Below are 25,305 nucleotides of genomic sequence, written 5' to 3'. Positions count from 1 at the left end.
GCATATCCCGCTCCCGATTCCGCATGGGTCCGCACCGGGGCCCGCAACACCGCGCTGACAAAACATTGAAATATTTACACTTTTTGAAAATCCCGCCGGGGTCCGCTTCCAAGTCCTCCAGGGTGACTTCCTGTATTATTATTGTTTCCTTTTTGAGAAACGCGTAATAGCCCATTCATTTCTAATCGCCCGCCATGACTCCTGCTCATCGCGGAGACGTTGCTAAAAAAGCGTGTATACGATGTCGCCACCAAAAAAGGCGATGCGACAGGGCTATCCCTGAATGCGGACTCTGCTCCAGGTGATCATCTGGTCAACCCGTATTTTTAATGAATTACCGAGCGCTAACTCGCATATCTCAGACTCCATCAAGCCTGCAGGTATGAAGTACTAGAAGTTTCCTCGCCCGATCCGGCTCTATCGCCTTCCTCTCGGACAGACTCCGTCCTCGGGTTAGAGACTTTGGGACCAAATAATGTTAAAGATGCCATTATAGAACGACTCGGGCAAATCACACCTGAAGATGTTGCCTCCGAATATACCAAATCTCTCCACCCCTGGTTTCCCGTTCTCCCACATGCATTCCAGGGACAGCTCCCGTTATCTTGGAACGATGCATCCCTCGATTTCACAATTCTGGCGCTTTGCATTATTATGCTTACATGCGCTCCACCTAGTGCTTCACAAAAAGAAAATCCCTCAACATTTAAATGCTTGTACACATATGCCAAGAGTTGGATATCGTTGATCGAAGGATTTGGGATCAACTCCATCGAGGTAGTACAAGCAAGGACTTGCATGGCTTTGTTCGAAGCTGCACATGGCTTCTACCCAGCAGCTTCTATCTCCATTGGAGCTGCGTCCAGAGCCGCGGATGCGCTTAACGTCGACCCTATTTCGCACATGACATCTTTTCGCTCTTCAGATGATGCAGCAAAGAGAAAAGAGACCGCATTTCTCTGGTGTGCAATCCATATTCTAGACCGGTAAGGACTTCTTGAAGTATGATTATACGCGGATTCAATTAACTGGTCAGTATTATAGATACATAGCAGTAGAGTCCGAGCCTCGAGTTTCATTTTCCCGCTGGCACACTAACAATTTCCATGAAGCCCTCAAGGAAGAACTCTACCCTGCCCTGCTCGAAGAAGACCTGACAGGCCCTGTCTGCCAAATTTCTCGTCTCTTTGAAGCCTCTACTATCCTCGACAAACTACACGTAATAGTCAAAGGCTCCACTGCAGAACACATATTTAAACTGGACGAGATAATGTTGCTGCTGGATACATCACAAAACCTACAAACAATTCTACTGGGAGAAGCTGAAGATGGACATGAGGTATACTCTGGCGCCTTGGGACTTAGCAATATGTTTGTTGATCTACTCCCTCTTTTTCGTCTTTTGGTAAGAGTGAGTGTTTTTTGGCGCTGACCTTGGTACAGTGGCCTGCTCCTCTTATACGAAAACGGAACCAAAGTTCCTACCGCTGATGAAGTAACTTCGGCCTGCAATTCAATCGCCATAACGTCTCTCAACTCCCTCATTACCACCGTAACCAACACAGTTGAGCCTTTTGTTATTGGTACCCAGGTGATAGACTTCGACCGCCTTCCTCTATTTATCGTTTTTTCGGTGTACAAAGCAGCAGCACTAGTGACAAACAGGATAGTAATGGGAATTGAAACAAATGAGGGATTGAGAAGGTTACGGATTCTTAGGGCCTTTTTGACGATGTTGAGCGCAAGGTGGTTGTGTTGCGGTACTTTACGCAAGATGTTTTGAGCAGTATGTTCGCTGACAAAATCGGTACAGAGCGTTACCTAGAACTTCTCAATGAGGATACGACACGGCGAATTTTGAAGTCCATACAACAATGACATGGTACTATTTCCGCTGTGGCGAGTTAGCGGGAAATCATATTTTTGTTTTTTGCCAGTGTCTTTCAATATGTTGGGAACTAGAATCTTCGAAAGCTCCTCCAGACGGTCTCCTTCTTTTTCATGAAGATGCCGTATTTTTGTTTGCCAAGATTTAGGTACAAGAAAGCTTCCCTCGCGGAAAATAAGAGTTCAAACCTCGGATATCTCGTGATTACAGTATTTACTCGCCATCTAGCTCCAGCCGTGATATGCGAGTTTAGTCGGCTATGAATAGCTAGTGATTGGCAGCAATAGCAACAACAACAGTACTAATTGATAAATGAATGATGGCATTGATATCGAAAATTATTAAAAGTCATTTAGTACTTTGTCTCTGTCTTAGCACTGATCTAACGGCACACGGTCTCTCTGGAGTTAGGACAACGTCTTATTGCCAACTGTCTCATTCGCAATGAGCGTCCATGTAACGTCGATATCACCTGTATTAATATCGCCGCCCAATTGCTCAATCAAATCAAAACAGACCGTCCAATATCCATAATCCTCCGGGCTTTTATCAGAATTCCGTTTACCTATGAACCCATCCCCTGCGTTCGCGATGGCAGCCTTCACAGTCTGTCCATTCGGCGCGGTCACATGCATCACTGATCCACAAAGCGGATTGTCCCTCCCTATAGGGCCGAATTCCTCAGCCCATGCTGCCGGCACAGAAATCGCCCAAATGTCTGGCAGACCTTTGTAGTTTTCGTCTGTGAACAGACCGCAGCTGCCCTGCACAAAGTATTCATCGTCGGGACAGCCGCAGTCGTCACAGGAGTTATAGCCAACGACTGACCCGTTCATATTGTTGTGATAGTAGCTAGAGGGGAGCGGCTTGGTGTGGTTGTGGGCGGATGAAGCCGAGACAGCCTGTAGGAGGGCCGAAAGCAAGACGGCCGATGTATTGAGACTGAGCTTCATCTTTCTAGTTTTTCTTGTGTCGCTGAAGGTGGTAGGAATAAAAGAACGATTGACCTTAAATTTGTGAAGAGTGGTTAAACCTCGAGTGCCATGCCCCTTAAATATGTCACTGGTTACGAAATGCTAAGCAACAATACCTGGGAAAAATTGATCGGTGCTCCACCAATGGCCGGAAGTGCGAAATACCACCTAACGCGGCATGTTTTGCCATTATTTTGTGGCTGAAATTCTCACTAGGCGTGCTGGATATTGATTGTCCAATAGAAAGCTCTGGAAGGAGAATCAAAATGTGTTGGTAGTGTTGGTTCTGCAGATCACGGCTGCCAGTGTCGCATTCATACACAGCCCACACCCTTAGCAGAGGTTATTATTGTGTCGACCCTGTTGTAAATCGATCCATATCTCCTTTTGTCCCCACAAAAAAAAGGGCAAACCACGGTTTTATGGATCGCAGCTGCAAGTGAGCATGGCTTGAATTTGTCTATACAATGATATCAATTCGCATGATGGCTAAGCCACTCGGAAAATTATATAGCTGGTTACTATTGCCCTAGGCTCGCGTCTTGTTGCAGGTAGTTTAGTGCTTTATTTTTTAATGGTGAAGGTACCACCAGCATGTTCAAATTCCTGGTAAAGACTGATCGGATCAATTGGTAAAAGGCTATTTTCTCTAATGCAAGGATGTAATAACGTATACATATCTCACTCATGCCATTATCTTGAATCTTTTTCGGCCGCACTTTTGCTTAGTAAAGGGCGTAAAAATAGGTCCTCCAGGGAAAAGGGGGGACCTGGGCTAGATTACACTAATAGTAGATTTCCTTGTAGTAAATCATTTCATTTGCATTTTGGCTTCAAATAATATTCACTCTATAAAGTGCAAATCATCATTGATCACTTATGGCCCGTAATGTAGCGACAGTGTGATTATTTTATGTATCTCTATATACATATGTAACCGCCGCACTGGCGGCCCTTGGGATTTTTTTTTTTTTTTTTTTTTTTTCAATCTGTGCAGATATATGACAATTACACGCCCGACTGACTATATGTTGAGAATCAGACCTCTGAGATGAGACTGATATTTGAATTGCACATTCTGATCTAGATACCACCCTCGTATCAAGTACAATAATAGCCTGGAGAATCACAGTATCCGGCCCGGCCCATAGAACGATTGCGAGAACGATTGCGGGAACGATTGCGTTGCCGCACCCAAGCGCCTCGGCGCTCAGTTCTGATTAGCTTACCTTTACCACGGTATCGTTCCTGTCGATCTTAAAGGATCACTTCCACGGGGACAAGATTTCCTACCGCTGTCCATCCTGTGCGGTGGAAATTAGTGATTTACGAAAGTTCAAGGAGCACGTTTTTTATCACTGACATTACGGTGACGATTACAAAGACAACGCGAAGCCACCTCCATTTGACCCAGAGCCTCACAAGATCCATGTATGGCGGCCAAAGGGGATATTTTTAATTTTTTTCGTCTTCCTCTGGGTAAGTGACCACTTGGATTGTAGTATGATTAAACCGAAATATGATGATGCAATTTCGCTGACGTTTCGACCGGAGGGGATACGACTAGAACTACGTGAAATGATATACAAAGCCATAATATGTTTTGAAAGAATAGAACTCGATGCAGATTTCCAAAAGCATTCTGTTGACCCGGTGAGAGGGGTCTGGCTCCAACATAACCCCCCAGTGAACCTCCTCGCCCTTCTCGCAGTGAGTCGTCAAGTTTACGACGAGGCACGCCGAGTACTTTATACCTTCAACTCGTTTGTTTTCCACGGTAAAAAGGCTCTGTGTGTGTTTCTTTTCGGTATTGGGAGTCACAACGCCTCTCTCCTGCGGTCTGTCAAATGGAAAAGTGATAATGGCCAGTACGAGAACCATGTCGACACGATTAAGGAGTACATGACGCAACGCCAAAAGTCTGCTCAAGAATCGCATTCAAAAAGGAATAAACTCAACATCTGGAACGATGATAACCAGTTTGTGGAATTCCTAAAGATAATTAGGAGCCCGGGACCTGATGAATGGGGCCACACCCATCGTCTGCTGCGGCGAGATTCTGAAGATGTGCTGACTACGGACTATTTTAGCCGCTATATATTTAATATCCACTGTTTCGAGGGCAAAGAATCGATGAGGAATGCTAGGGCAGCATATGAATTATGCTCACGCGTAGTCAAGAGGGGCGACCCCGTATCGAGCGCGGCTCTTCGGGCTCTCGGGGATGAAGACGTGTATAGAAGAGATCGAGAACGACTTTGAAGCACGCTATAATTTGCTATGAGAATTAGAAAACAAACATTGTTCAGAATACAAAATTGGATGCCAATTCGAGATCACTCGAAAACAAATTAGAATATATTACGATATATAGGCATGCATAAAGAAGCCCATAGAAAAGTCTCCAAATAGTCCAAGTATGACGTCCACACGCACTCTGTCCAATACTACGTGTATTAGGACGGCATAGAAAGAAAATATACTTGTATTCTAAACTCAAAGTAGGTCGCCAACAAAGAATCCCGATTAGGTTTCGGAATTGGGAGATGTCGCGAGATTTACCGTACAGAACCATCTAGTTTAGGCGCTAAATCAGCCTTTCCTTAGTGGAAACAATACCATCTCTTAATGTTTCCCCATAGGCCTCATATTATCGACACTCAAGTGCTTGCGCCTACCTCACCTTCCGGCTAAAATGGCAACTAGATGCTCTGTGGACCGGGCTTGACGAGTGTATTCAAGCAATCGAGCATATCGATGAAGATGGCTTGGCCCAAGGTTTCGTAAATCTTATAATCCCAGCGTGCTTGTTTAGTTCCTTGCATCGTTTTAATTTGGTGGTGTACCCCCACTGTCCATAATATTAATCGGGATACCGTGATAGTTTTGATCCATGTCCGATATTCAGATAGGAGTGCTTATGCGGTGATCATAGCAAGAGGATCAAGACTAGTTACTTGAAATATCGGTTTTGATACACATTCCCAATCTTTGCACGGGGCTACTAGTCTCTAGCAAAGTCAATAACAATGCCTTGCGTGAGTGGTCTTGTCGAATCGTTTGCGGACCATATTAACATTTGATCGGCCAATAAATAACGAGGTATGCATTCCAATTTACTCCGCAGTCTTAATTGGCCCAAATGAATATCGTTTTTCAGAATCGCATCACATGCCTGCAAGCAAGCCGTTAACCGCGAACAAGGATAAACCCCCCACGTCGTGCGTAGGGTCCGCATCCCCGCAATTCAACTAGCTCACTAACAATTTTAACTGAGTCTGTGACTATAGCCTGAAATATTCGGCCAAAGCCAAACGATTTTAGCCTAAAGCCTAGTGCACAGAAAATGTATTATTACACAAGAACCTGCCAATCTGGTTGTTGTTCCTTCACTGGGGGGATAACCTTGATTTTGGACTTGTCGCTATACACCCAATAGCTCTGCCTGGCCTCTAGATGCAACTATGCGAGTCCTCTTCTTTTTTGCCACCCTGAGCCTAGTTTCCGCTGAGAATGGCTTGGATGGCTGGCTGCGATATGCACCTCTACCATATAACGATCAAAAGCTGCCTGCCCATATTGTTGTCCTCAATACGACCGAGGCCAGCCCTGTATACGTTGCAGGGGCAGAGTTGCAGAATGGATTGAAGGGTATCTATGGTACTCACGCTGAAGTCAGCCACGAGCAGTGTGAAAACTCCTCATCTGCCGCCATTGTCGGGACTGTGGAGCAGTATCAAATTGCGTGCGGTTCTTTAAACGGAGTCCCGGAGTTGGACGAAGATGGATTTTGGCTCAGTACTTGGGGCAACAAGGTTCAAATTTTGGGCCAGAATGAGCGTGGAGCACTTTACGGTGCCTTTGAGTACCTGTCGATGCTGGCACAGGGAAACTTTTCCGAGGTGTCGTACGCCTCAAATCCCTCTGCCGCGATTCGATGGGTGAATCAATGGGATAATATGGACGGAAGCATTGAACGGGGCTACGGTGGTTCGTCAATCTTCTTTAAGAATGGTGCAGTTGTCGATGATTTGTCCCGAGTCACCCAGTACGCCCGTTTACTCGCCTCAGCCCGAATCAATGCCGCGGTTGTCAACAATGTGAACGCAAATGCCACTCTCCTGGACCAAGAAAATATGAAGGGACTTGGCAGGATCGCCGACGCGTTGCGGCCATATGGTGTGCAAATTGGAATTTCCCTCAACTTTGCCTCTCCAGAAACACTAGGCGGTCTTGATACGTTCGATCCTCTCGATTCCTCTGTCATCAAATGGTGGTCCAACATCACGGATCAGATATACCAGCGTGTTCCTGATATGGCTGGCTATCTTGTCAAAGCGAACTCCGAAGGACAGCCAGGGCCCTTGACGTACAATAGAACCTTAGCCCAGGGCGCAAATCTCTTCGCTAAGGCACTGCATCCTTATGGAGGCATTGTTATGTTCCGCGCTTTTGTCTACAACCAACTCAATGAATCTAATTGGAAAGCGGATCGTGCCAAAGCTGCAATGGAATTCAAATATTTAGACGGCGAGTTTGAGGAAAATGTAGTTTTGCAGATCAAATACGGACCTATTGATTTCCAGGTGCGCGAGCCGACATCGCCATTGTTTGCGAACCTGTTCAATACCAGCACTGCCATTGAGCTGGAAGTCACCCAGGAGTACCTTGGGCAGCAATCGCATCTCGTTTACCTTCCTCCGCTTTGGAAAACCGTCTTGGATTTTGATCTCCGTGTCGACCACAAGCCATCTTTAGTTCGTGATATTATCACTGGCAGACGCTTCAACCGCAAACTAGGTGGATCAGCTGCTGTTGTAAACGTTGGATCCAACACAACCTGGCTTGGGGGCCACCTGTCCATGTCTAACCTTTATGCTTATGGCCGCCTGGCGTGGGATCCCGCAGACGATTCCCAAAGCATTCTACAAGACTGGATCCGTCTAACCTTTGGTCTGGATCGCACGGTGCTCGACACCATCACACAAATGTCCATGGAGTCTTGGCCAGCTTACGAAAACTACACTGGTAATCTTGGGATTCAAACACTGACTGATATTTTGTATACCCACTATGGTCCTAACCCTGCTTCTCAAGACAACAATGGCTGGGGCCAATGGACCCGCGCAGATCATACAACGATTGGAATGGATCGTACAGTGAGCAATGGCACTGGATTCTCCGGCCAGTATCCCACTGAAATTGCCGCTATGTACGAGAACATCGATACCACGCCTGACAATCTTCTCCTATGGTTCCATCACGTCAACTATACCCACCGTTTACATTCGGGCAAGACCGTCATCCAGCACTTTTACGATGCCCACTATAGCGGCGTAGAGACAGCACAGACATTCCTTGTCCAATGGGATTCGTTGAAGGGGAAGATTGATGACGAGCGGCACAAGGCCGTCCGTCGCCAACTTGACTACCAAACTGGGCATTCCATCATCTGGCGAGATGCGATCAACGACTTCTACTACAACCTTTCTGGGATTCCTGATGCATTAAATCGTGTCGGCCATCACCCATGGCGTATCGAAGCGGAGAGCATGTTGCTAGATGGCTACAAGCAATATACAGTCAATCCATTTGAAACGGCCGCCAAGTCTATCGCTATAGTCACCATCTCAAATGATACAGTGGGTACAGCTACAACCAGACTCAACTTTCCCTCAGAAACCTATGACCTTGTTGTGAATTACTATGACCTCTACGGCGGCCAGTCTCGCTGGCAGATCTATTTGAATGGAAAGCAGGTCGGCGAGTGGTTGGGAAATAGTGAGAACACGTTTAGCCACACCCCATCGATTTATCTGGATGGCCACTCAGCCACGCGCATCAAGTTTCGCGGAGTCAAGATTAACAAGGGTGACACGCTGAAGATTGTTGGCACACCTGATGGAGTTGAGCCTGCACCTCTAGATTACGTGGCTTTCCTCCCACAGGGAGTCATAGATTAAACTGATAGTCTCACATTCTGGGCCTCACCCAAAATCATTTTCTTCTATTTAAAAATAGTTAAGGAACCCTGTATAAAGGAGTGGATCTTGCCCAACTCAAAGCACTCATACGTCCTTCGTGCAAAGAAACAAAGTAAGGATCGATGGTGGGACGGTATTTGTACAGGTTTGTCCATATAAATAAATATATTGAATTTTAAAGTTAACTTTTTAAAATAATTAAATTTAATTCTAAGTATTAGCAATAGATTTTATATGAAAACAACTCGCAGCCCGACTACCGTCGAAGGAGATGAGGACCCGCAACCTCAAGATCTGGCCAGCTAGCAAACGAGAAGTAATGATCTTGGTTTTGGATGTCGGAATTGGCTTGTGCCCGTGTAATGTAGATATCTAATGAATAAACAGCCACGTTTGCTTTGATATTTTGTTCGCTAGCGTATATTATATGCTACATATAATCCGCACGGGACATTACATTAATATATAGCCCTTTTAATATTGAGATGGAACTTTTGCATGTGGGGTTCAGCCACGTCAAAACCTGTAAGGGTAAACAGTGCTTTACGTTTATAATTCACTTCAAACTCAACAAAAATAAAAGTAACGAATCTCTTGTATCGTCATAGTTGTCATTAATCCTAGCCATAAGTAACCGCAAACATTATCAAAGACCATTCTGCGCTCTAAGAAGCTCTTTCAGGGTTTCCACATGTGTCACCAAACTAATTAACGTCTTTTCTAGATGGCGATTGTCAAACGCAACACACTGTTTTATCGGAGAATGTAGCAAATAGTGCTGTAATGAATCTGTTTCATTACTAGCCGGTTTGGAGTTGAGCACTGTCAGCGAACTGGGTAGGCCGAGTGAAGCCTCGGCAGCCTGGAACGCACCCAACAACAACATCCGAACAGCTTTGAGGGAACTTGCGTCGTTAATGCCTCGCTGTTCATGCAGAGCAGTAAATTCATCTAGACTGTCGTATCCCAGGCAAGGCGAAAGCGGCATTGCAAATGACTCATGTTCCCTGTGCGCCGATTAGAAATCCAGCTCTGTGGTGGATAATGCAGAGGCAGAAAGGTCAACCTCATCCTGGTTTATACTTTGCAGGTCAAACAGCACAGCTGGACGGAAAAGGCTGTTAAAGTCAGCCCTTGGCTCCTGTGGTGTCGTCTTATCCAACAAGGTCTCCCAGACACTTGAGGTTTTGAATGAGTGGGCTGATGGAGGCAACTCTACACGACGCGAGCTCATGTAGCTCATCGAGTCCGATTGCATCGTTGCTGCCGCTGGCTTTGTAGAGTCGCACGCAAATGGTCGGTCAATTGCAGAGGTTCGGTGCTTTGGCGGAGCTCTGTGCTTAAAATCGCACTTTGCCTTTGCACGTGTGCATCGAGTACATTGCGCAGGTAGTTGGGGATCTTGCTGCGGTGGTACGGTGCATCTGAGTTTGTGCAGCCTACAGCGCTCGCAGGCAGACCGAAGAGAATGTTGTCGATTTTCTGGAGCTGAGGACATATTTCAAGCTTTCCCAGGCTTTTGATCTTGCACCAACATGACCTTTGTTTTTCTTGTACATGTGACTTGGTGTTTTGTAACTCCCAACAGTTATCATGAGCAATAAAGCCTTTTTTTTTATTTTTTTTAAAAAAAGAAAGAACAAAAAAACCAAAAAAAAGGGTGAAGTCTTCTCGGCACAAGGATGGCGACAAGAATACCTACCGCGAGGTTTACTAAGTGACATCGGATTCGCCTCCTTCAACTGACTCGCATGTTTCAAATGTTAAGATGGTAAATCTGAATTGATTGATAGCTAAGATCTGAACGAATTAAGCAAAGCTTGTTTTGCATCTCATATCCCACAATGCAAACATCGTATTCTATCGTATTCCAGGCCGCATACATCGTATCCCACATAAGCATACTTGATGGGTGCTCAAGTCGCAATTTTCAGTTGCAGCTGGGAGTGTGCAGCTTTGCTGACATGACATATTACGTGTCTGGAGGACGACCGATCACAGTACCAGTGTTTCATTCACTTACCACAAAATCGACAACCAAATTAATGTTGCCGTCTGTATTCCAGGACTTGCCACCGGAACAGCCATCTTTCAAGGCCAGTCTGGAGATTCGGGACTGAGTACTAGCCCCAGTCTCGGACCGTACGTGAGCTACTTGCGACCAATTGGAAGGGCTGATTTGATCTCGGAAATTACTTTTCACTTCCCAGGCGATGGAAGTACAAGAAATATTTCCTTTTTCAACGGTCACGGAGGCTTTGACAGATATTTGGGCGACAAGCTATGGTCGGCCATTCAATCCGAGTCATACTTTATGCGCTCATTCCTAGGACCCTATGTCATACAGATCATAGTACTCGTCTCTACAGAAGAGCTAGGGAAGCAGCAATGGCCAATTGCAAGGCTTTTTTATCAAAACAAACTAGTGTGCGCTCCCCAGCATTGTGGCAGCCCAGACGAGCAAAGCATATCTCAGGACACTCTTTTCACGCGCAAGGTCTACGAGAGTAGCACGGGTACTCTTTCGGCCGACTTCCATGACAAAAACACCGGCTATGAATTGACTTTTGTCGAGGCTGGTGATGTGGGACGTAGGTGGACATTCAAGGTCCGACACCAAATCAAGATCTGGTCGCTCCCGATTGGCCCAAAGGGCGGCAATTCTGGCTTCGTAGAGCAAGTCTGCGGTGGTCTTTCAGGGGAAATTTTTGAAGGACTTGGGGTCAGTGGTCAAATAGTTTACTAATTAGCTGCCACTATTAGAAAATACTACATGAATTACTGGATAAACACCCACTTGTATCTAAAGTGTACGAATTTAGCCTTCCTATAGCGTTCAGCAATACTACCACCATTTTCCGTGAACTACTTTTGAGCAAGTGCGATACTATCACGTGTTATCGGAATTTGTGACAGGGGTATTCGGAGAATGTTCTTAACGCCACATTAAAGTCGGAATCGTTGTCTCAGTGGTGGGTCCTATGCGCAAATATCCCTGTAAAACGTTTACCTGAATCAGATAAAGATGACTGTCGCCAGCAGAGTTGCTTTCCGCACCACGGTGATATGACATAAAAAAGCTATCTCAAAGATATATGTCTATTCTTCATTTGATTATTTGTTCCTCAAGATGCGGCCAATCCCTCAGAATCTCTAGTCCGCGTGGGTAGGGACAACAGACGGAAGCAGACTCGTACATGATGCTCCAATCCCTGCCATAGCCCGCGAACGAGTACTGATCAAAACTAAAGCGGTTTTAGTAAGCCAAGTTGATACCAAGCTGGTCGGTCCCTACGTAATCCCCAATGCTGTAGCGGGCTTCGACTTTGCGGGCACTGTGGACGAGCTGGGCCCGGAAGCTACCAAATGTGGCCTCAAAGTGGGAGATCGTGTGTGCAGCGCTGTCGTGGGCATGAATCCCGCAGATCCTACTATTGGAGCATTCGCACAGTACACAGCAGCTGTCGAATGGATCCTACTTAAGCTACCACATAGCCTTACTTTCGAGGAAGGGGCGACGCTTGGTATCAGCTTTTTGACGTCGGGCCTTGCTCTCTTCAAAAGGCTAGGTATTATAGGAAGGCCACTTGAGCTAGCGCCAAAGCCACTCTGCGTTCTAGTATACGGTGGTTCGTCATCATGCGGAACTGCCAGTCTGCAACTTCTTCGATAGGCCGGCCACGTCCCCATTACTACTTGCTCTCCTAATAACTTTGAGCTGGTAAAATCCTATGGTGCTGTGGAAGCTTTTGACTACAACAATCCCGACAGCATTGACCAGATCAAAAAGTACACCAAGAATGGACTGCGTTACGTTCTTGATTGTATATCCACAACAAGTAGCATGCAGTACTGCTACAAGGCTATTGGTCGACCTGGTGGTAAATATACATCCCTGGAGCCCTTTTTTGCCGCAGTAGCGCAGACTCGAAAGGTTATTTCTCCAGATTGGGTGATGGGCCCGTCATTATTAGGGCAGGAAGTCGCCTGGCCTGAGCCTCACTATCGCAAGCAGGATGACGAGTTGGCTCAGTTCGGTGCTTACTGGACAGCCAGGTTGAATCTGCTGTTGGAAAAGGGACTCATTAAGCCACATCCAATTCAGGTTCGGGATAAAGGACTGGAAAATATCCAACAGGGGCTGGAGGAACTGAGAGCAAAGAAAGTATCGGGCGCCAAGCTTGTGTATCCTCTAGTTAGCTAGTCAAGTAGGCAGACCACATGATTCAACCAATACTTAGCTATATTATTCTTCTCACAATCATTTGAGTCCACTGCTGAAGGGAAAGCGCTGTCAGTGTTGCACCCATTCCATGGTATAGTCGGAGCATCGGAGATCTCGGGATAGGCGACGCACAGATACTCGCTCCGATGCCGATGACGTTGCATTAGCTTTCCACAGCAAAGTATAATCCAACAAGATATATGGCTGATTCCTCATGGAAAAGGTGATTTTGCTATCAAACATTGGAATTATTGATACATTGCAGTGTGCCCTCTTGTTCTCCACTCTGATGACAGGCGCCATCTCCGTACCTACAACCACGCAATCCACGGCAATGCCCCCCTGCCTACCATGCCGTTGCCAGGAGGCACCTACACCCGTGTTTGGCTATCTCTATCAAATTGTCGAACTGGGAGTTATGAGACTATTTATCGAAAAGTCTGTCTTTGACGAAATTCCCGACCATGGAATTTCTATTACTGATCTATCGGTGAAAACTGGCATTGAATTCAACCTGCTAGAAAGGCTGGTGAATTTCCTGATCTCCAGCCGCATTTTCACATCTTCGCCTCCTGGGTACATACATAATACTCCCACTTCAAAGTATTTTACTGAGAAAAGAGCTCAATTATGGTATCCGCACATTTTTAACGTTTTCTTGGCCTCCGCCGTCAAGTGGCCCGATTATTTTGCCATCAACGGCATGCGAGAGCCTCAATGCTCAAGCAAGTCGCCATTTGGCTTTAGTTCCGGCTACCCAGACAAATCTGTCTATGAAATATTTGATCTCATGCCCAAAAGGTCCTCTGATTTCAATGCCACCATGGCTTTGAGCTTGGGTGAGATGCCAATTCTTGGTATGTATAACTTCTCGTGGATTGGGGAGTATGGGAAACGCCCAGATGCCCAAGATAGAACTCTGTTTGTGGATGTCAGCGGAGGTAAAGAGAAAGCTCTCAAAGCTATTCTTGAAGCATAACCAAGTATCATACCGGAAAAATGTATTGTCGAGGATCAAGAGAAGGTCATCGACGAAGCAAAGCTGGCAACCGGCACCCTGGAGACTGTGAGAAAGGTGCCAATCGATCTGTTTCAGGAGCAGCCAGTGAAAGGTCCATTCCCAACTTTCCTTTTTCCGATCGTCTCTGCTATCGATTATTGACATATTGTAGGCGCTCTAGTTTACTACATTCGCCGAGTGCTGAATGATTGGTCAGACGCAGAGGTCGTCCGGATTCTTCGCAACATCCGCAACGCTTGCGTTTCCGACTCCAAGGCTCTTATCTCAGAAAACCTTCTTCCTGATGAACCGCCGTTGAAGTTGGCCGCTATCGACGTCTGGATGTTAAATGTTGGTGGTAAGCGACGTAACGGACGGAACTTTGAAGAACTAGCCGCACGCGTAGGGTTTAAACTATCCAGCATCGCTGAGGATGACAAGACGAAATCGGCGGTACTTGAACTAGTAGTTGTTTAAGGAGACATTTGAAAAACTTATGGTCTTGATCTACTAGATTTGCTTCAAAAAAGAGCGCTGAATGGATTGCTCCCTTTCATAGCTGCTAGTAATACGAGTATCGGAGCTATTTTCCGGGGTGTTATGCTGATTACTGCTGAAAATGCATTACTAAATAGTTATATTCTTTAAGTAACAAAAACTATAACCAAATAATGATTAAAAATAGTGTTTTATCAGGCCATTACTCGTCTTGACAAGAATGGAGCATTTCAATAGCTCGAATCCCGGAAACTGCTTGATAATTAGTTGTGACCCACCTAAATTAAACGAATAATAATTTGATCTTACTATCAGACCTTGTTAATACCATCATCAGTGATAAGCTCGGAAAACATCGGTGTCTCGTCTCGGAGAAGTCTACGTACGGCTTATCCACCAAGGCTTCCCGTGTCAGATATTACTCACTTTTTTTGGAGAGCATCGCCTTGAAGCTGTAACAAGAAGACATGCGCCGAGATTGAACTTTTTTCAGAGCTTCTAAACGTATATTTTTTAGTTACTAAGAGCATTTTTACACACGGTGATACTAGACACCCTTGACTTCACACCATGGATGTCCTAAACGCGGCTTTGTCGAGATTCTCACCTACCGCTGCTCCTTGTTTCCTTGTAATTTTGCGCATATTTTTTCATAATAATTGCTCGTGTTAGAGAAAACAGAAAAATCAAGCAACTGGGCAAATATGGCCAACAAATCCAATCCAAGTTGCCGCTGTCGACTTCCTGTACCGCATGGTCAAGGCAGTCAAGGCGCAGAAAAACTATGAATTCTGGAGGGACAATATATTTGGCACTAGCGGTCGGTGGACAGTTGAGGCTCGCATTTTGAACGAGCGAACCATCTTCACAGCGGATCCAGGAAACATCAAGGCAATGCTTGCGACGCAATTCAGCGACCATGGCAAGGGCCCCGACTATCACGCCATGTGGAAAGACTTTCTTGGAAACAGCATCTTTGCGACAGATGGCGAGATGTGGTCCGCGAGTCGGAAATTGGTTCGACCGCAGTTCACACGAGACCGCCTTAGCGACTTGGAATGCTTTGAAGCCCACATGCAGACATTATTCCGAGTACTTGACGCTGCAGACTCGCTACTAGGTTCCAAGCATGCAGAGGGGATACCCATGTCAGAAGAAAAGGTTATAGATATACGTGATCTGTTCTATCGGTTTACATTCGATGTTCAACCGACTTCCTACTTGGACAGGACGTCCAATCGCTCACGTAAGTATCTACTTGCTCGATACAGAGACTTGATCGCTAAGCTCCATCTGATGCAGTATACCAAGACAAGAATTCGCTCATGCATTTGACGAAGTCCAGCGCATGCAAACCATTTTTGTCAGGAGCCGTCAATTTAGCAAATTCATATCAAAGAAGACCTTCCGAGTTAGTCTAAATCTCATGAACGGATTCATCTACAATTACGTGCGTCGTGCACTGAGCCTATCACCGCAGGAAGCACAGCAAAAGTCACAATCTGGTAGCAAGTACACCTTTCTTGACTAGCTTTCTGGATTCACGCGCGACCCTACAGTCCTCCGTGACCAGATTGTGGGCGTACTACTTGCTGGCAGAGACACAACAGCGGCTACTCTCTCTTGGGCTCTATATGAACTAAGTCGCCAGCCTGAAGCTGTTGCTCTGTTACGCAGCGAGATTTTGCAGACGGTCGGATCCGATGCGCCGACATATGATCAGCTCAAGAACATGCCGTACCTCAAGGCACTGTTGAATGAAACTCTACGTATCTATCCCGCAGTGCCATACAATGTGCGGGTTGCGCTGGAGGATACGACTCTGCCGTACGGTGGCGGATCAGATGGGAGTGAGCCTATTGCCATCTTGAAGAATACTAAGATTGCGTACTCGACTCTTATTTTACATCGTCGTCGAGATTTATATCCGGCTACCTCGGAGAAATTTGCAGACCCTACCATTTTTAGCCCCGATCGTTGGCAGCACTGGCATCCCAACCCTCATGATTATATCCCGTTCAACGCAGGGCCACGAATCTGTGTCGGTCAGCAATTCGCTCTGACGGAGATGCCATATGTGCTGTGCAGGTTGTTCCAGCGCTTTGAGAAAGTCGAGAGTCATATGCAACAGATTGATGGCGGTGATCCCACTCTAAAAGCAGATATTATTTTATCACCGGGAGATGGGGTTTGGGTGTCCTTGAATACGCCAAGGCAAAGATGAGTCGAACGGGACTATCTGATATAAATAGATGGAAGACTGTGTATAGTTTACAATTTTGAAGCTCTTATAGTCATTCTGTAGTAGTTTATTTTAGGTTTTCAACAGTGCACATATGTTATAGTGCACAGTAGTTCGTCGGGGCGAGACCGTTCAACAATACCATTTTTCTCTAAGAGCCTATAGAATACCATTAATGTTGTGGACATGCAACTGTTGTAGGCCACTAAGATTGAACCCTTGTACACAAGCCCAGATGTCTTTACCAAACTCAACGTTTTCATATTGTCATTACACCTGCAGGTTGGCAACAGTAAATTTAAGAATTAACTAATATTAAGTAGATACCACGACTTTAAAGATTGATTTTTTTATAAAATAAGACAGAAACATAAGTGTATCACTAGCGAAAAAGTAGGTGGGCTAAAACTTCTGGGGTAGCCCAAGTACCAAATAAATAATTTACATAAGGAGAAAACGGCAATGACTCCGTTGGCGTAATCGTCTAGACAGCTGTTTCAAGCACTGGGTTTCTTCGCGTTAATATTGGTCCACTTGGTGCACAAGCTTGTAATGGCAGTGATGCCGCAGGACGCGATAGTAATAGCGAAAACAACCTTGATGCTCCATGCGTACGCACGGAGAACACCGTCCAGCTCGGCCCCGGAAAATACCTGGCGCAGGGTTGTGGCACCGGTGGTCGTGAGTAGGCTGGGATCGACGCTCGGTGCGGTGCTGGCAATCTTGTGCACGAGCTGGTTGTCGAAGGCGGCTTGCGCGGCTGCGATCAAAAATGTGCTGCCGATAGATCGAGCGACTATGCATGAGGGACACAATCAGCTTAGGGATACAAGGGGACAAAGAAAATTGACAACATCCTAGGACAGGGTGAAGGAGAACTTACATATAATAATTGCGGTCACAAGAGCTATGTCGGTTGGTGCAGCAAAAGCCTGCGCAATGATGACCGGGATTTGGAGGCCCATACCGTATCCGAAGCCCGCCAAGATCTGAAACCCAACCCATTTGCCTGTCGAGGTCCCAATGTCGAGAGTATACAGGAGACCCGCGGAGATGGTTACGACCACAGAGCTAGTTACCAGATACGGAGCTGCAGTACCCGTCTTCGTGATAGCTCTGCCGGAGGCAAACGTGGAAACGCTGAACAAGGAGATGAGAGGAATGTTGCGTACACCCGAAGCAATTGGACTGCGGTTGTCGATGCTCTGGAAATAGATGGGGAGATAGTAGAGCGTGACGAAATACGCGCCTGCGAAGAAGAAGCCCCATACAGAGTTCACCCAGACGGTCCTTTGGCGCATAAGCCGTGGTGTCAGCATGGCGCGTTCGCCTTGCCATATTTCTATGATTATGAGTGCAATAACCATAACACCGAAGCCGACGAACAAGCCTATAACAACGCTAGAATTCCACGGATGGGTTACACCACCGTACTGAAGAGCTAGAAGCAAGGCGAGGGATGCACCAATTATAAGCGCCGTCCCTAGAAAGTCCATCTGTAGAAGCTTCTCCTTGAGCGTAGCATCGACCCGCTTGGCGGTTGCAGGGGCCTTGAAGGTGAGCAGAATGACCAAAGCGGCTAGACCACCGGTTGGAAGATTGATATAGAAGCACCTAAAGTTGCCATATCAGATCAGGTCCGGTCATAATATAAGTCGATACAACAAAGACAAAGCAGTACAACATTGTTGACTCACCACCTCCAGGTCGCTTCATCTGTAAGTGCTCCACCAATGAGTGGTCCAGCGACAGCAGCGATGCCATATGACATTCCAATAAACCCAGTGTAGGTGGCTCTTTTCGCAGGCTCGGCAGCAAAGGCAGAAATCGTGTATACTCCAGGCGCGACACCCGAGGCACCGAGACCGGCGATAGAACGTCCAACGATCACAGTCGTTGAGTTTTTGGCGACAGCGCTAATCAAACTCCCAACTTCGAAAATGAGGATTGACACCAGGAAACTGGTTTTGAGGGGAAAGAATTTATACACTTTGCCCCACAGTGACTGGAACCCTCCGAGCGTCAGGAAATAAGCCGAACCGTACCACGAGATATCCTGAAGTCTGCCGAATTGGTCGGTAATCTTTGGAATAGCGGTTGCAACAATGGTCTGAATCGAGAAGATTAGCGTACTGGCGTGTGATCCATTGGCAAAAGACGACTCTGCGAGAAACTTGGAGCGGTAGGACTCACCTGATCGAGAGAACAGAGGGTGATACTAAGCACGAGCGCAAGCATGATGAAGAACATTTCGAGACCCTTTGGGTATTCAACAGCTTTTTGCGGCTCCTCCACGCCTTTTTCCTCAGTCGCAGGACCATCGTCTTCAGGAATGTGTAGTTTCTCAACACCATTGGCAGTCGAGGATGTCACAGTGGATATTTCGTTAGAGTCGACATCAGTGTGCTTTTCCTTCTCAGGCCCGACCTGATATTTTTTCTCTCCAGTCCTTTCGATCTTGCCGTCCTCCGGCAAGGGAGGGGGAGGTGTTGATCGAGACATGTGTGTTTGTCGTATGGGGCTCAATTCGCTTCGGCTTGATATGAGACACTGTGGGCCTTGAAAACGCCACCTCGAAGCAATTGGTGTGCGCTTAGCTTATATAGATAGGCCAACATACGGAGGTAATGCTCGGATGTAATGTTCACTTCATTGTAGCTCTTGGCGTTTGCTTGCTACTCCATTGGACCCTTGCCAGTGGTTGAGTAATGATCGAGCTAGACCGTATTCAACACGCTGTTAAGGCTGAAAACCCGCTAACGCCGATCGCTCTCCACTGCTCTCCACTGCTCTTTACTGTTCTCCACCCCTGCTGGACCCTTGCCAGTTGTTGTATACCGGACCTAGGTTCTAATAAACGCCGTAAAGTCCGTAAACCCCTTAACGCCGGGAAGTCCGCAAATTCCTCGTCCGAGTAGGGGATAGAGTATCATTTTGACATGTCTAGATATCTTATTCCCCCTGGAATAGCTGCAGATCATGCGGGAACGGGTCCACGCGGGACTCTCCCGAACATGCGGCTGTTCTTGTCAAGTCGGATTCTAACCTCGGTTGAGAATATATAGGTATATAGGCCCACACCAATAATAAGCTTCCTTGGTTGAGTATAAATTATATCTAAGCAGTATATATCGATAAAATTTACAAATCTTCATTTAAATAGTGAATTAATTAAATTTCCCTGTTAAACATTATAAAAAACTCTAATTCCAAAAATAATCAAAATAATTATGCAAATAGGCATATAATGATATCAGGTGATATTGGATGCTATAGCCTCGACATCAGTCGGAGGTCCTAGCGGTCTGCTCACAGGAATGTTAACATTGAACCGCTGACCCCAATGGGGAAATAACTGCCAGAATGGGTGTTCACGAACAAAATAATCTTTTTATTATTAACCCTAACCCTAACCCCTATAGATATTAAAAGATTAATATATTAAATCTAAATTTTAATTCATTAATATAGAATATAAATTGTCAAATATTAAGGTGTTTTTATATGCATTGAACATTATAGCTGTGGATAAATGAGTATTATTACTAAAAAATATAAAAAATTAACGTTGAGATAGTAGTGTGTACCTAAAGTAGGAGTAGTGGATGCATGATTAGGCTTACCTGCGAGCAGAAGCTTATTACCGCTGTGGGCCTTCATGCTGGCGGACAAATTATTGAAGGAGAGGAGAATCAAGAACCATGCTTTGGATATTAGGGGGGCTTGGTGAGCATCTCTATGTATGTGAATGACTTGCGTGTTGGAAATGAGCATGCCAAGAGGCAGGTTGTACTGTTGGTTAGTGCGTAGACGTAGTTGAGAAAGTAGTTCTCAATCTTATCTGTGCTTGTTCGTCCAAACTAATTGTTTTAAAGATTTGTGTAGGATTAATTTAGGGCTTGTGTGATTAAGTACAACCATTTCGGGTAAATCTCTTAGTTCACCTTGAAGAGCACACTCTTAAGATTATGGCACTACTAGCTGGCCTTTCTCGCCACTACTAAGACGGCATTGTCCTAATTCTTGTCGACCACATCCCTTCTGCAGAACCAAGCAGGCTGAGCCAGAGTTAAGAAAGTGACAATGTCGAAAGGCGCACTTTATTTATGCCGCATGGCCATTTGTCACTGGCGACTTAAAGGCCAGTTACGAGGATGAGGAAGCAATCGACATAGTCTTCGTCTGAAGTTGATGGATGTTAAGATTAAGCTGTAGTACAGCTTTAAAATAATAGCCAAGGCTGACGTGCTCTCCCGTACTTAAGCAAGAGACCGAAGGATTAATAGTACAGTAGGTGACCACGTGTGAATCCCCTCTGTCCAATGTTTTGTTATTTTGCTGTCCTGTGGTGGGCTAGAGAGACTTTTTGCCCTTATCTCGATTCCTTATCTGAGGAAGCCTATTGAATCATTGACTGGTGGAAAGTACTGATGTTCCGGATCTCTGGGCTTACTCGAGGATCTGGAAAGAGGATAGTTAGATAGCCAGGAGACATTACCCCACTAGACTATTTGCATGACGACTATCTTGACAGAGTCGACCAAGAATTCACTGCTTCTAGATCAACCTTGTCATCTTGCAGGAGCTTTTTAAGTGCAATTAGAGACCTGTGCAGCGACACAATGGTGAGCGGATCCTGAAAGAGGCTGTAATAATCAAATTTTGGCGCGATCGTACAGTCTAGGCGGTACATCTGCCCAATATAACCTTTCGGGGCCACTTTATAAAGCTTAACGAAGTCTATGTTATCTAATAAAAGCTCTAGTGTATTCACTAGTGATATACACTAAAACAAGATGTATGCATAGACGTAAAATGCTCCGAATCCGCGTTCAGCACGATTACGATAGATCTCTTCGGCCGCTTCGTTTCCTAGGCGGAGACTGGCTGTAGATGTGGCAACTTACTAGATATCACTACTAAAGGTGCCCAATATGCGAACCTGGACATCCCATTGAGTGTCTGAATTGTTTCTTGTTGTTAAAAACAGGTTGTTCTTATCGTTTTCATCGAAGAGAAGGTATTTAGCGCATATAAACAAAAGATTTGCTTCTAGATAAAGACAGCCGTGTTGCAAATTAGAGGGTCTGGAGTGGCGTCGACGATCGCCACACAGTGTAATTGGGCAGTCTGAGCACAAAAAAGCCTTTGCCCCTTCTAAGGCGCCTACGTGGTAAACGCTGAAACTATAGTAGGCGAGTTAGAGTGCACGGCCAGCAGACCAGTGGATGTTGATAATTTTTCGCTGCCGTAACCGTGATCTAAAGTGGGTACACGAGAACGGCCTATAGACATCCTAATAACGTTGAGCTTATTGTAATGTCGCCCGGAAAGAATATAATAGTGGCTTTTCTCTTCTTTAGCATCATCTATGCTTTTCCCCAAAATCCTGCGCTTATACTTTCACTTTTGTCAATATGCAGACTTCTAGTTCCATCTCCTATTAGAGGCTAGATGCAATAATGCACCCATGGGCAGTTACCCGAAACTCTAGATTGTTTGAATCCACCAGTAGCAAGAGGTTTTGGCTAAACGTTGAGCATATAGGAGGCGACAAACAAAAGTGCCGCTGACAATCCCATTCTGAATGAAGCTGTCGATAGGGAATGGGTTTAGAAACATGTCAATACCTTCAACCCTACACTCAGCTAATTATAGTCAAAAATCCTTTGCTGTTCTTATTTAGCACGAGCCGTCGCAGCACTGTCCTGTGGTAATAGTTAGTCTCGACTCAAGTCTGAGAGCAGCTTTCACAACGTACCAGGTAAACTTGATAGAAATCCATCTTAAGGTATCCATCAGCTTTGGTGAAATGCGATCGAGCTCCCCAATCTGCTGTCCCTTTTCTACCGTCCTTGAACCGAAATCCTACCATACCATATGCCATAAGATCGTGAGAGCCTTCGCAGAGTGGGAAGAGCTGTATTGGATTGTGAGAACGGCTAACTACTTTCTCCTACATGCTATGCTGGAATTTAATGATTTCTGATCATGTCGATTAGTATCAAATAACTTCTTTCAACACGCCAAGCATATGCCATTTCGACCATTGAACTCATTCACCCCCCATAATAATGTTTGCGTCACTGGTGAACCTATCGACATATCGCTCATGGGCATCCGCAGTATCGGTAACTTTGTAGAACTCCTCATAGAAAGTATGTATCACTGGCCGTACCTGGCCACCCAAAGGAACTAACGCAGTATACTGACTCATGATGTTGGGTGTTGAAAAAGGTTGGTAATGGTGTAGATTTTAGATGATACGGCGGCCGACGCTTCGACCGTGTATGCAGGCCAACACTCCACGCAATACACAATTTGAAGCAACGAAATGCCTATAGATGAGAAGAAAGTGCCTATCTTTATGGTGCATAGTTGACTATGAACGAGAGAAAAGGCACGATGACGACATCGGAGCCCGGGCTCCGCGTCGCGCGTCCGACTTCACCAGAGCACGCTATACTCCAACTCGGCGTCGGTGCACTCGGCGCTGACCACGCGCCATCTAGGTTCTTAGCCTCCGATAAACACTTCAACCAGCAATTAACTGATAATGAATTATTATTGTTGTTGTTGTAGTAGTAGTAGTAGTAGTAGTAATAACTTACCATATAGCCCAATTCTTGGCTATGTTGACAATAGAATTAATCAGTAGTTAGAGTGTACCTTAATCATAACCCCCTTCGTACCGACCCTGTATAACGGTGTCACTCCGTCGCCAATAATATCTAAATCCTGTCTAGACGTATTATACAATTCCAACCATCCATTGTCATTCAGTGAATGTACGTCTCTGCTTCCATACTGACCAAACACTGTGGCAATTGTCAAATACAGCTCCGCATAAGCAAGGTTGATCCCCACACATGATCTCGTGCCACGTGAAAAGGGGACGAGGTACTTGTCGAGCGATTTATCTTCTAGCCAACGTTGGGGCCAGAATGTCATAGGATCCTCGAAGTAAGTTGGTGAATGGTGAATGAGGAGGCCAGTCATTGAGAGAGGAATGCCAGGGCGGAGAGTATACTTTTTTTCAATAGTGTTACCATCAATACCACCGGGATATCTGGCGGTGAATACCAGCGTCTCCTCGGTAGCAATACGCTGCAACCTCGTACTAATGCCACTACTCAAGCGTAATCCTTCTTTGATCACGGCTGTGAGGTATGGTAGCTGCTCTAGTTTCGCCATCTCTGGAAGCTGCCCCGACCCGGAAGTTACAGTATCCAGCTCTGTCTTTAATTTTCGCAGATGCATCGGTTGATCAAGGAGATGAAACGTGATTTCCGACAGCGCAGCGGCAGTTGTCAACGTACCAGCAATAACGGTCACCTGTCCATCTTGCCAAAGGCGGGTTGGCATTTTTTCATGTTCTGGCAAGTCGCTTTGAAGGATTTCATGAAACACAGTTGTTTGGGAATTATATTGATTGTGCGGATCATGACGGTGGGAGTATATTCGTGCGACATGACGAATCACATCCTATGCTCGCTCTGTTTCAGCTATAACCCAATTGTATCAATATTGTAACATAAATTGATGTAACAAACCTGATTTAGTTTTATGAAGCTAGCCATTACTGGATTAAGTATCACCTGCATGTTGTCCGGCAATATTTTCATGATTTGTAGTAACCACGGCAATTGCTTAACCAGATGACCAAGTTTTGCTCCTGCTTCGCCTGCTTCTTTAAAGCTGGGGTCGAAATCAGGTGCTAACAATCGATTTTCACTGCGACCAAGAGCATAATCCATGACAATATCTATTTGGCGTTAATCCGTTGTTCTTCCAGAGGTAATCGAGATATACCATTAGCAAGCGCAGCATACGCCAACCCAACCATCAAGGGTTCTCCGGATATCCTAAAGTCATCAACCCTCCCTAGCAAATTTTTCAAACTTTTCTCGATCCTTGGCTGCAGCTGTCTAACTTTTTGTTTCGAGAAATATGGATTCAGAGCTCCACGACGCATCCGATGAAGGTCGTGATCATTAGTTGCGAAGGCCGATGAAGTCAGCCCGCTTTGATTCGTGAAAAAAGACCATTTATTGCGTTTGTGTGTTGCTCCAGTGTAGACTTCGTCATAGAAATTGGCGTCTTGAATATGGACTTCTTCGGGGTTGATGCGGATGATCGGGCCATACTGGTCGTGTAGCTGGCGGATCTTCCAGATGTACTGGCCAGCTTTAATGACATCGTAGTAAAACTCATACCTATTGACGAATGTTAATTATTGCTTACCCTAATCGCTTGGGTTTTGTTTACCAAAATGTAAGCTTTGCCAATGTTGGCCCAGGAATGTTCGCTTGTGGACACAAAAAAAATCTCCATATAGCCAAGAAAATAAAATAGATGAAGCTCAATAAGACCACATACAGTGAGAGCCACTTCGGGGAAAAGTCGACCAGTGAGTCTCCCTCTGTCTTTGCAAGCAAAAATACCATGTTTACCGGAGATATGCCATTCACGGCGCAGGTGAGGAGGTGACACT

General features: G+C 45.6%; 9 protein-coding genes across 9 annotated transcripts; 5 read left to right on the top strand and 4 right to left on the bottom strand.

The window, feature by feature from the left end:
* Positions 1–283: 283 nt before the first annotated feature.
* Positions 284–1,878, top strand: TRUGW13939_08585 (uncharacterized protein; the record flags this gene model as incomplete). Its single annotated transcript, XM_035491718.1, has 5 exons — positions 284–380; positions 440–986; positions 1,045–1,371; positions 1,444–1,591; positions 1,720–1,878. 5 exons carry the CDS (start codon positions 284–286, stop codon positions 1,876–1,878), a joined length of 1,278 nt encoding a protein of 425 aa, XP_035347611.1.
* Positions 1,879–2,295: 417 nt separating this feature from the next.
* Positions 2,296–2,841, bottom strand: TRUGW13939_08584 (uncharacterized protein; the record flags this gene model as incomplete). The annotated part of the gene is made up of 1 exon (XM_035491717.1): positions 2,296–2,841. One exon carries the CDS (start codon positions 2,839–2,841, stop codon positions 2,296–2,298), a length of 546 nt encoding a protein of 181 aa, XP_035347610.1.
* A 1,599-nt stretch (positions 2,842–4,440) lies between these two features.
* TRUGW13939_08583 (uncharacterized protein) lies at positions 4,441–5,124 on the top strand (the record flags this gene model as incomplete). Its single annotated transcript, XM_035491716.1, has 1 exon — positions 4,441–5,124. The coding sequence occupies one exon, from the start codon at positions 4,441–4,443 to the stop codon at positions 5,122–5,124; it is 684 nt and encodes a 227-aa protein (XP_035347609.1).
* Positions 5,125–6,326: 1,202 nt separating this feature from the next.
* TRUGW13939_08582 (uncharacterized protein) lies at positions 6,327–8,825 on the top strand (the record flags this gene model as incomplete). The annotated part of the gene is made up of 1 exon (XM_035491715.1): positions 6,327–8,825. The coding sequence occupies one exon, from the start codon at positions 6,327–6,329 to the stop codon at positions 8,823–8,825; it is 2,499 nt and encodes an 832-aa protein (XP_035347608.1).
* Positions 8,826–9,864: 1,039 nt separating this feature from the next.
* On the bottom strand, positions 9,865–10,344 carry TRUGW13939_08581 (uncharacterized protein; the record flags this gene model as incomplete). The annotated part of the gene is made up of 1 exon (XM_035491714.1): positions 9,865–10,344. One exon carries the CDS (start codon positions 10,342–10,344, stop codon positions 9,865–9,867), a length of 480 nt encoding a protein of 159 aa, XP_035347607.1.
* A 1,275-nt stretch (positions 10,345–11,619) lies between these two features.
* On the top strand, positions 11,620–14,548 carry TRUGW13939_08580 (uncharacterized protein; the record flags this gene model as incomplete). Its single annotated transcript, XM_035491713.1, has 6 exons — positions 11,620–11,656; positions 12,107–12,465; positions 12,520–13,041; positions 13,337–14,012; positions 14,091–14,183; positions 14,244–14,548. 6 exons carry the CDS (start codon positions 11,620–11,622, stop codon positions 14,546–14,548), a joined length of 1,992 nt encoding a protein of 663 aa, XP_035347606.1.
* A 591-nt stretch (positions 14,549–15,139) lies between these two features.
* On the top strand, positions 15,140–16,793 carry TRUGW13939_08579 (uncharacterized protein; the record flags this gene model as incomplete). The annotated part of the gene is made up of 4 exons (XM_035491712.1): positions 15,140–15,199; positions 15,251–15,815; positions 15,886–16,074; positions 16,129–16,793. 4 exons carry the CDS (start codon positions 15,140–15,142, stop codon positions 16,791–16,793), a joined length of 1,479 nt encoding a protein of 492 aa, XP_035347605.1.
* A 515-nt stretch (positions 16,794–17,308) lies between these two features.
* TRUGW13939_08578 (uncharacterized protein) lies at positions 17,309–19,313 on the bottom strand (the record flags this gene model as incomplete). Its single annotated transcript, XM_035491711.1, has 4 exons — positions 17,309–17,607; positions 17,695–18,425; positions 18,509–18,921; positions 19,005–19,313. The coding sequence occupies 4 exons, from the start codon at positions 19,311–19,313 to the stop codon at positions 17,309–17,311; spliced, it is 1,752 nt and encodes a 583-aa protein (XP_035347604.1).
* A 3,176-nt stretch (positions 19,314–22,489) lies between these two features.
* On the bottom strand, positions 22,490–25,258 carry TRUGW13939_08577 (uncharacterized protein; the record flags this gene model as incomplete). The annotated part of the gene is made up of 6 exons (XM_035491710.1): positions 22,490–22,519; positions 22,573–22,679; positions 23,624–24,296; positions 24,365–24,576; positions 24,624–25,027; positions 25,191–25,258. 6 exons carry the CDS (start codon positions 25,256–25,258, stop codon positions 22,490–22,492), a joined length of 1,494 nt encoding a protein of 497 aa, XP_035347603.1.
* Positions 25,259–25,305: the final 47 nt, after the last annotated feature.

Source organism: Talaromyces rugulosus, chromosome V (assembly GCF_013368755.1).
Source record: "Talaromyces rugulosus chromosome V, complete sequence".
NCBI lineage: Eukaryota > Fungi > Ascomycota > Eurotiomycetes > Eurotiales > Trichocomaceae > Talaromyces > Talaromyces rugulosus.
This window is presented reverse-complemented; position numbering and strand designations above follow the sequence as displayed.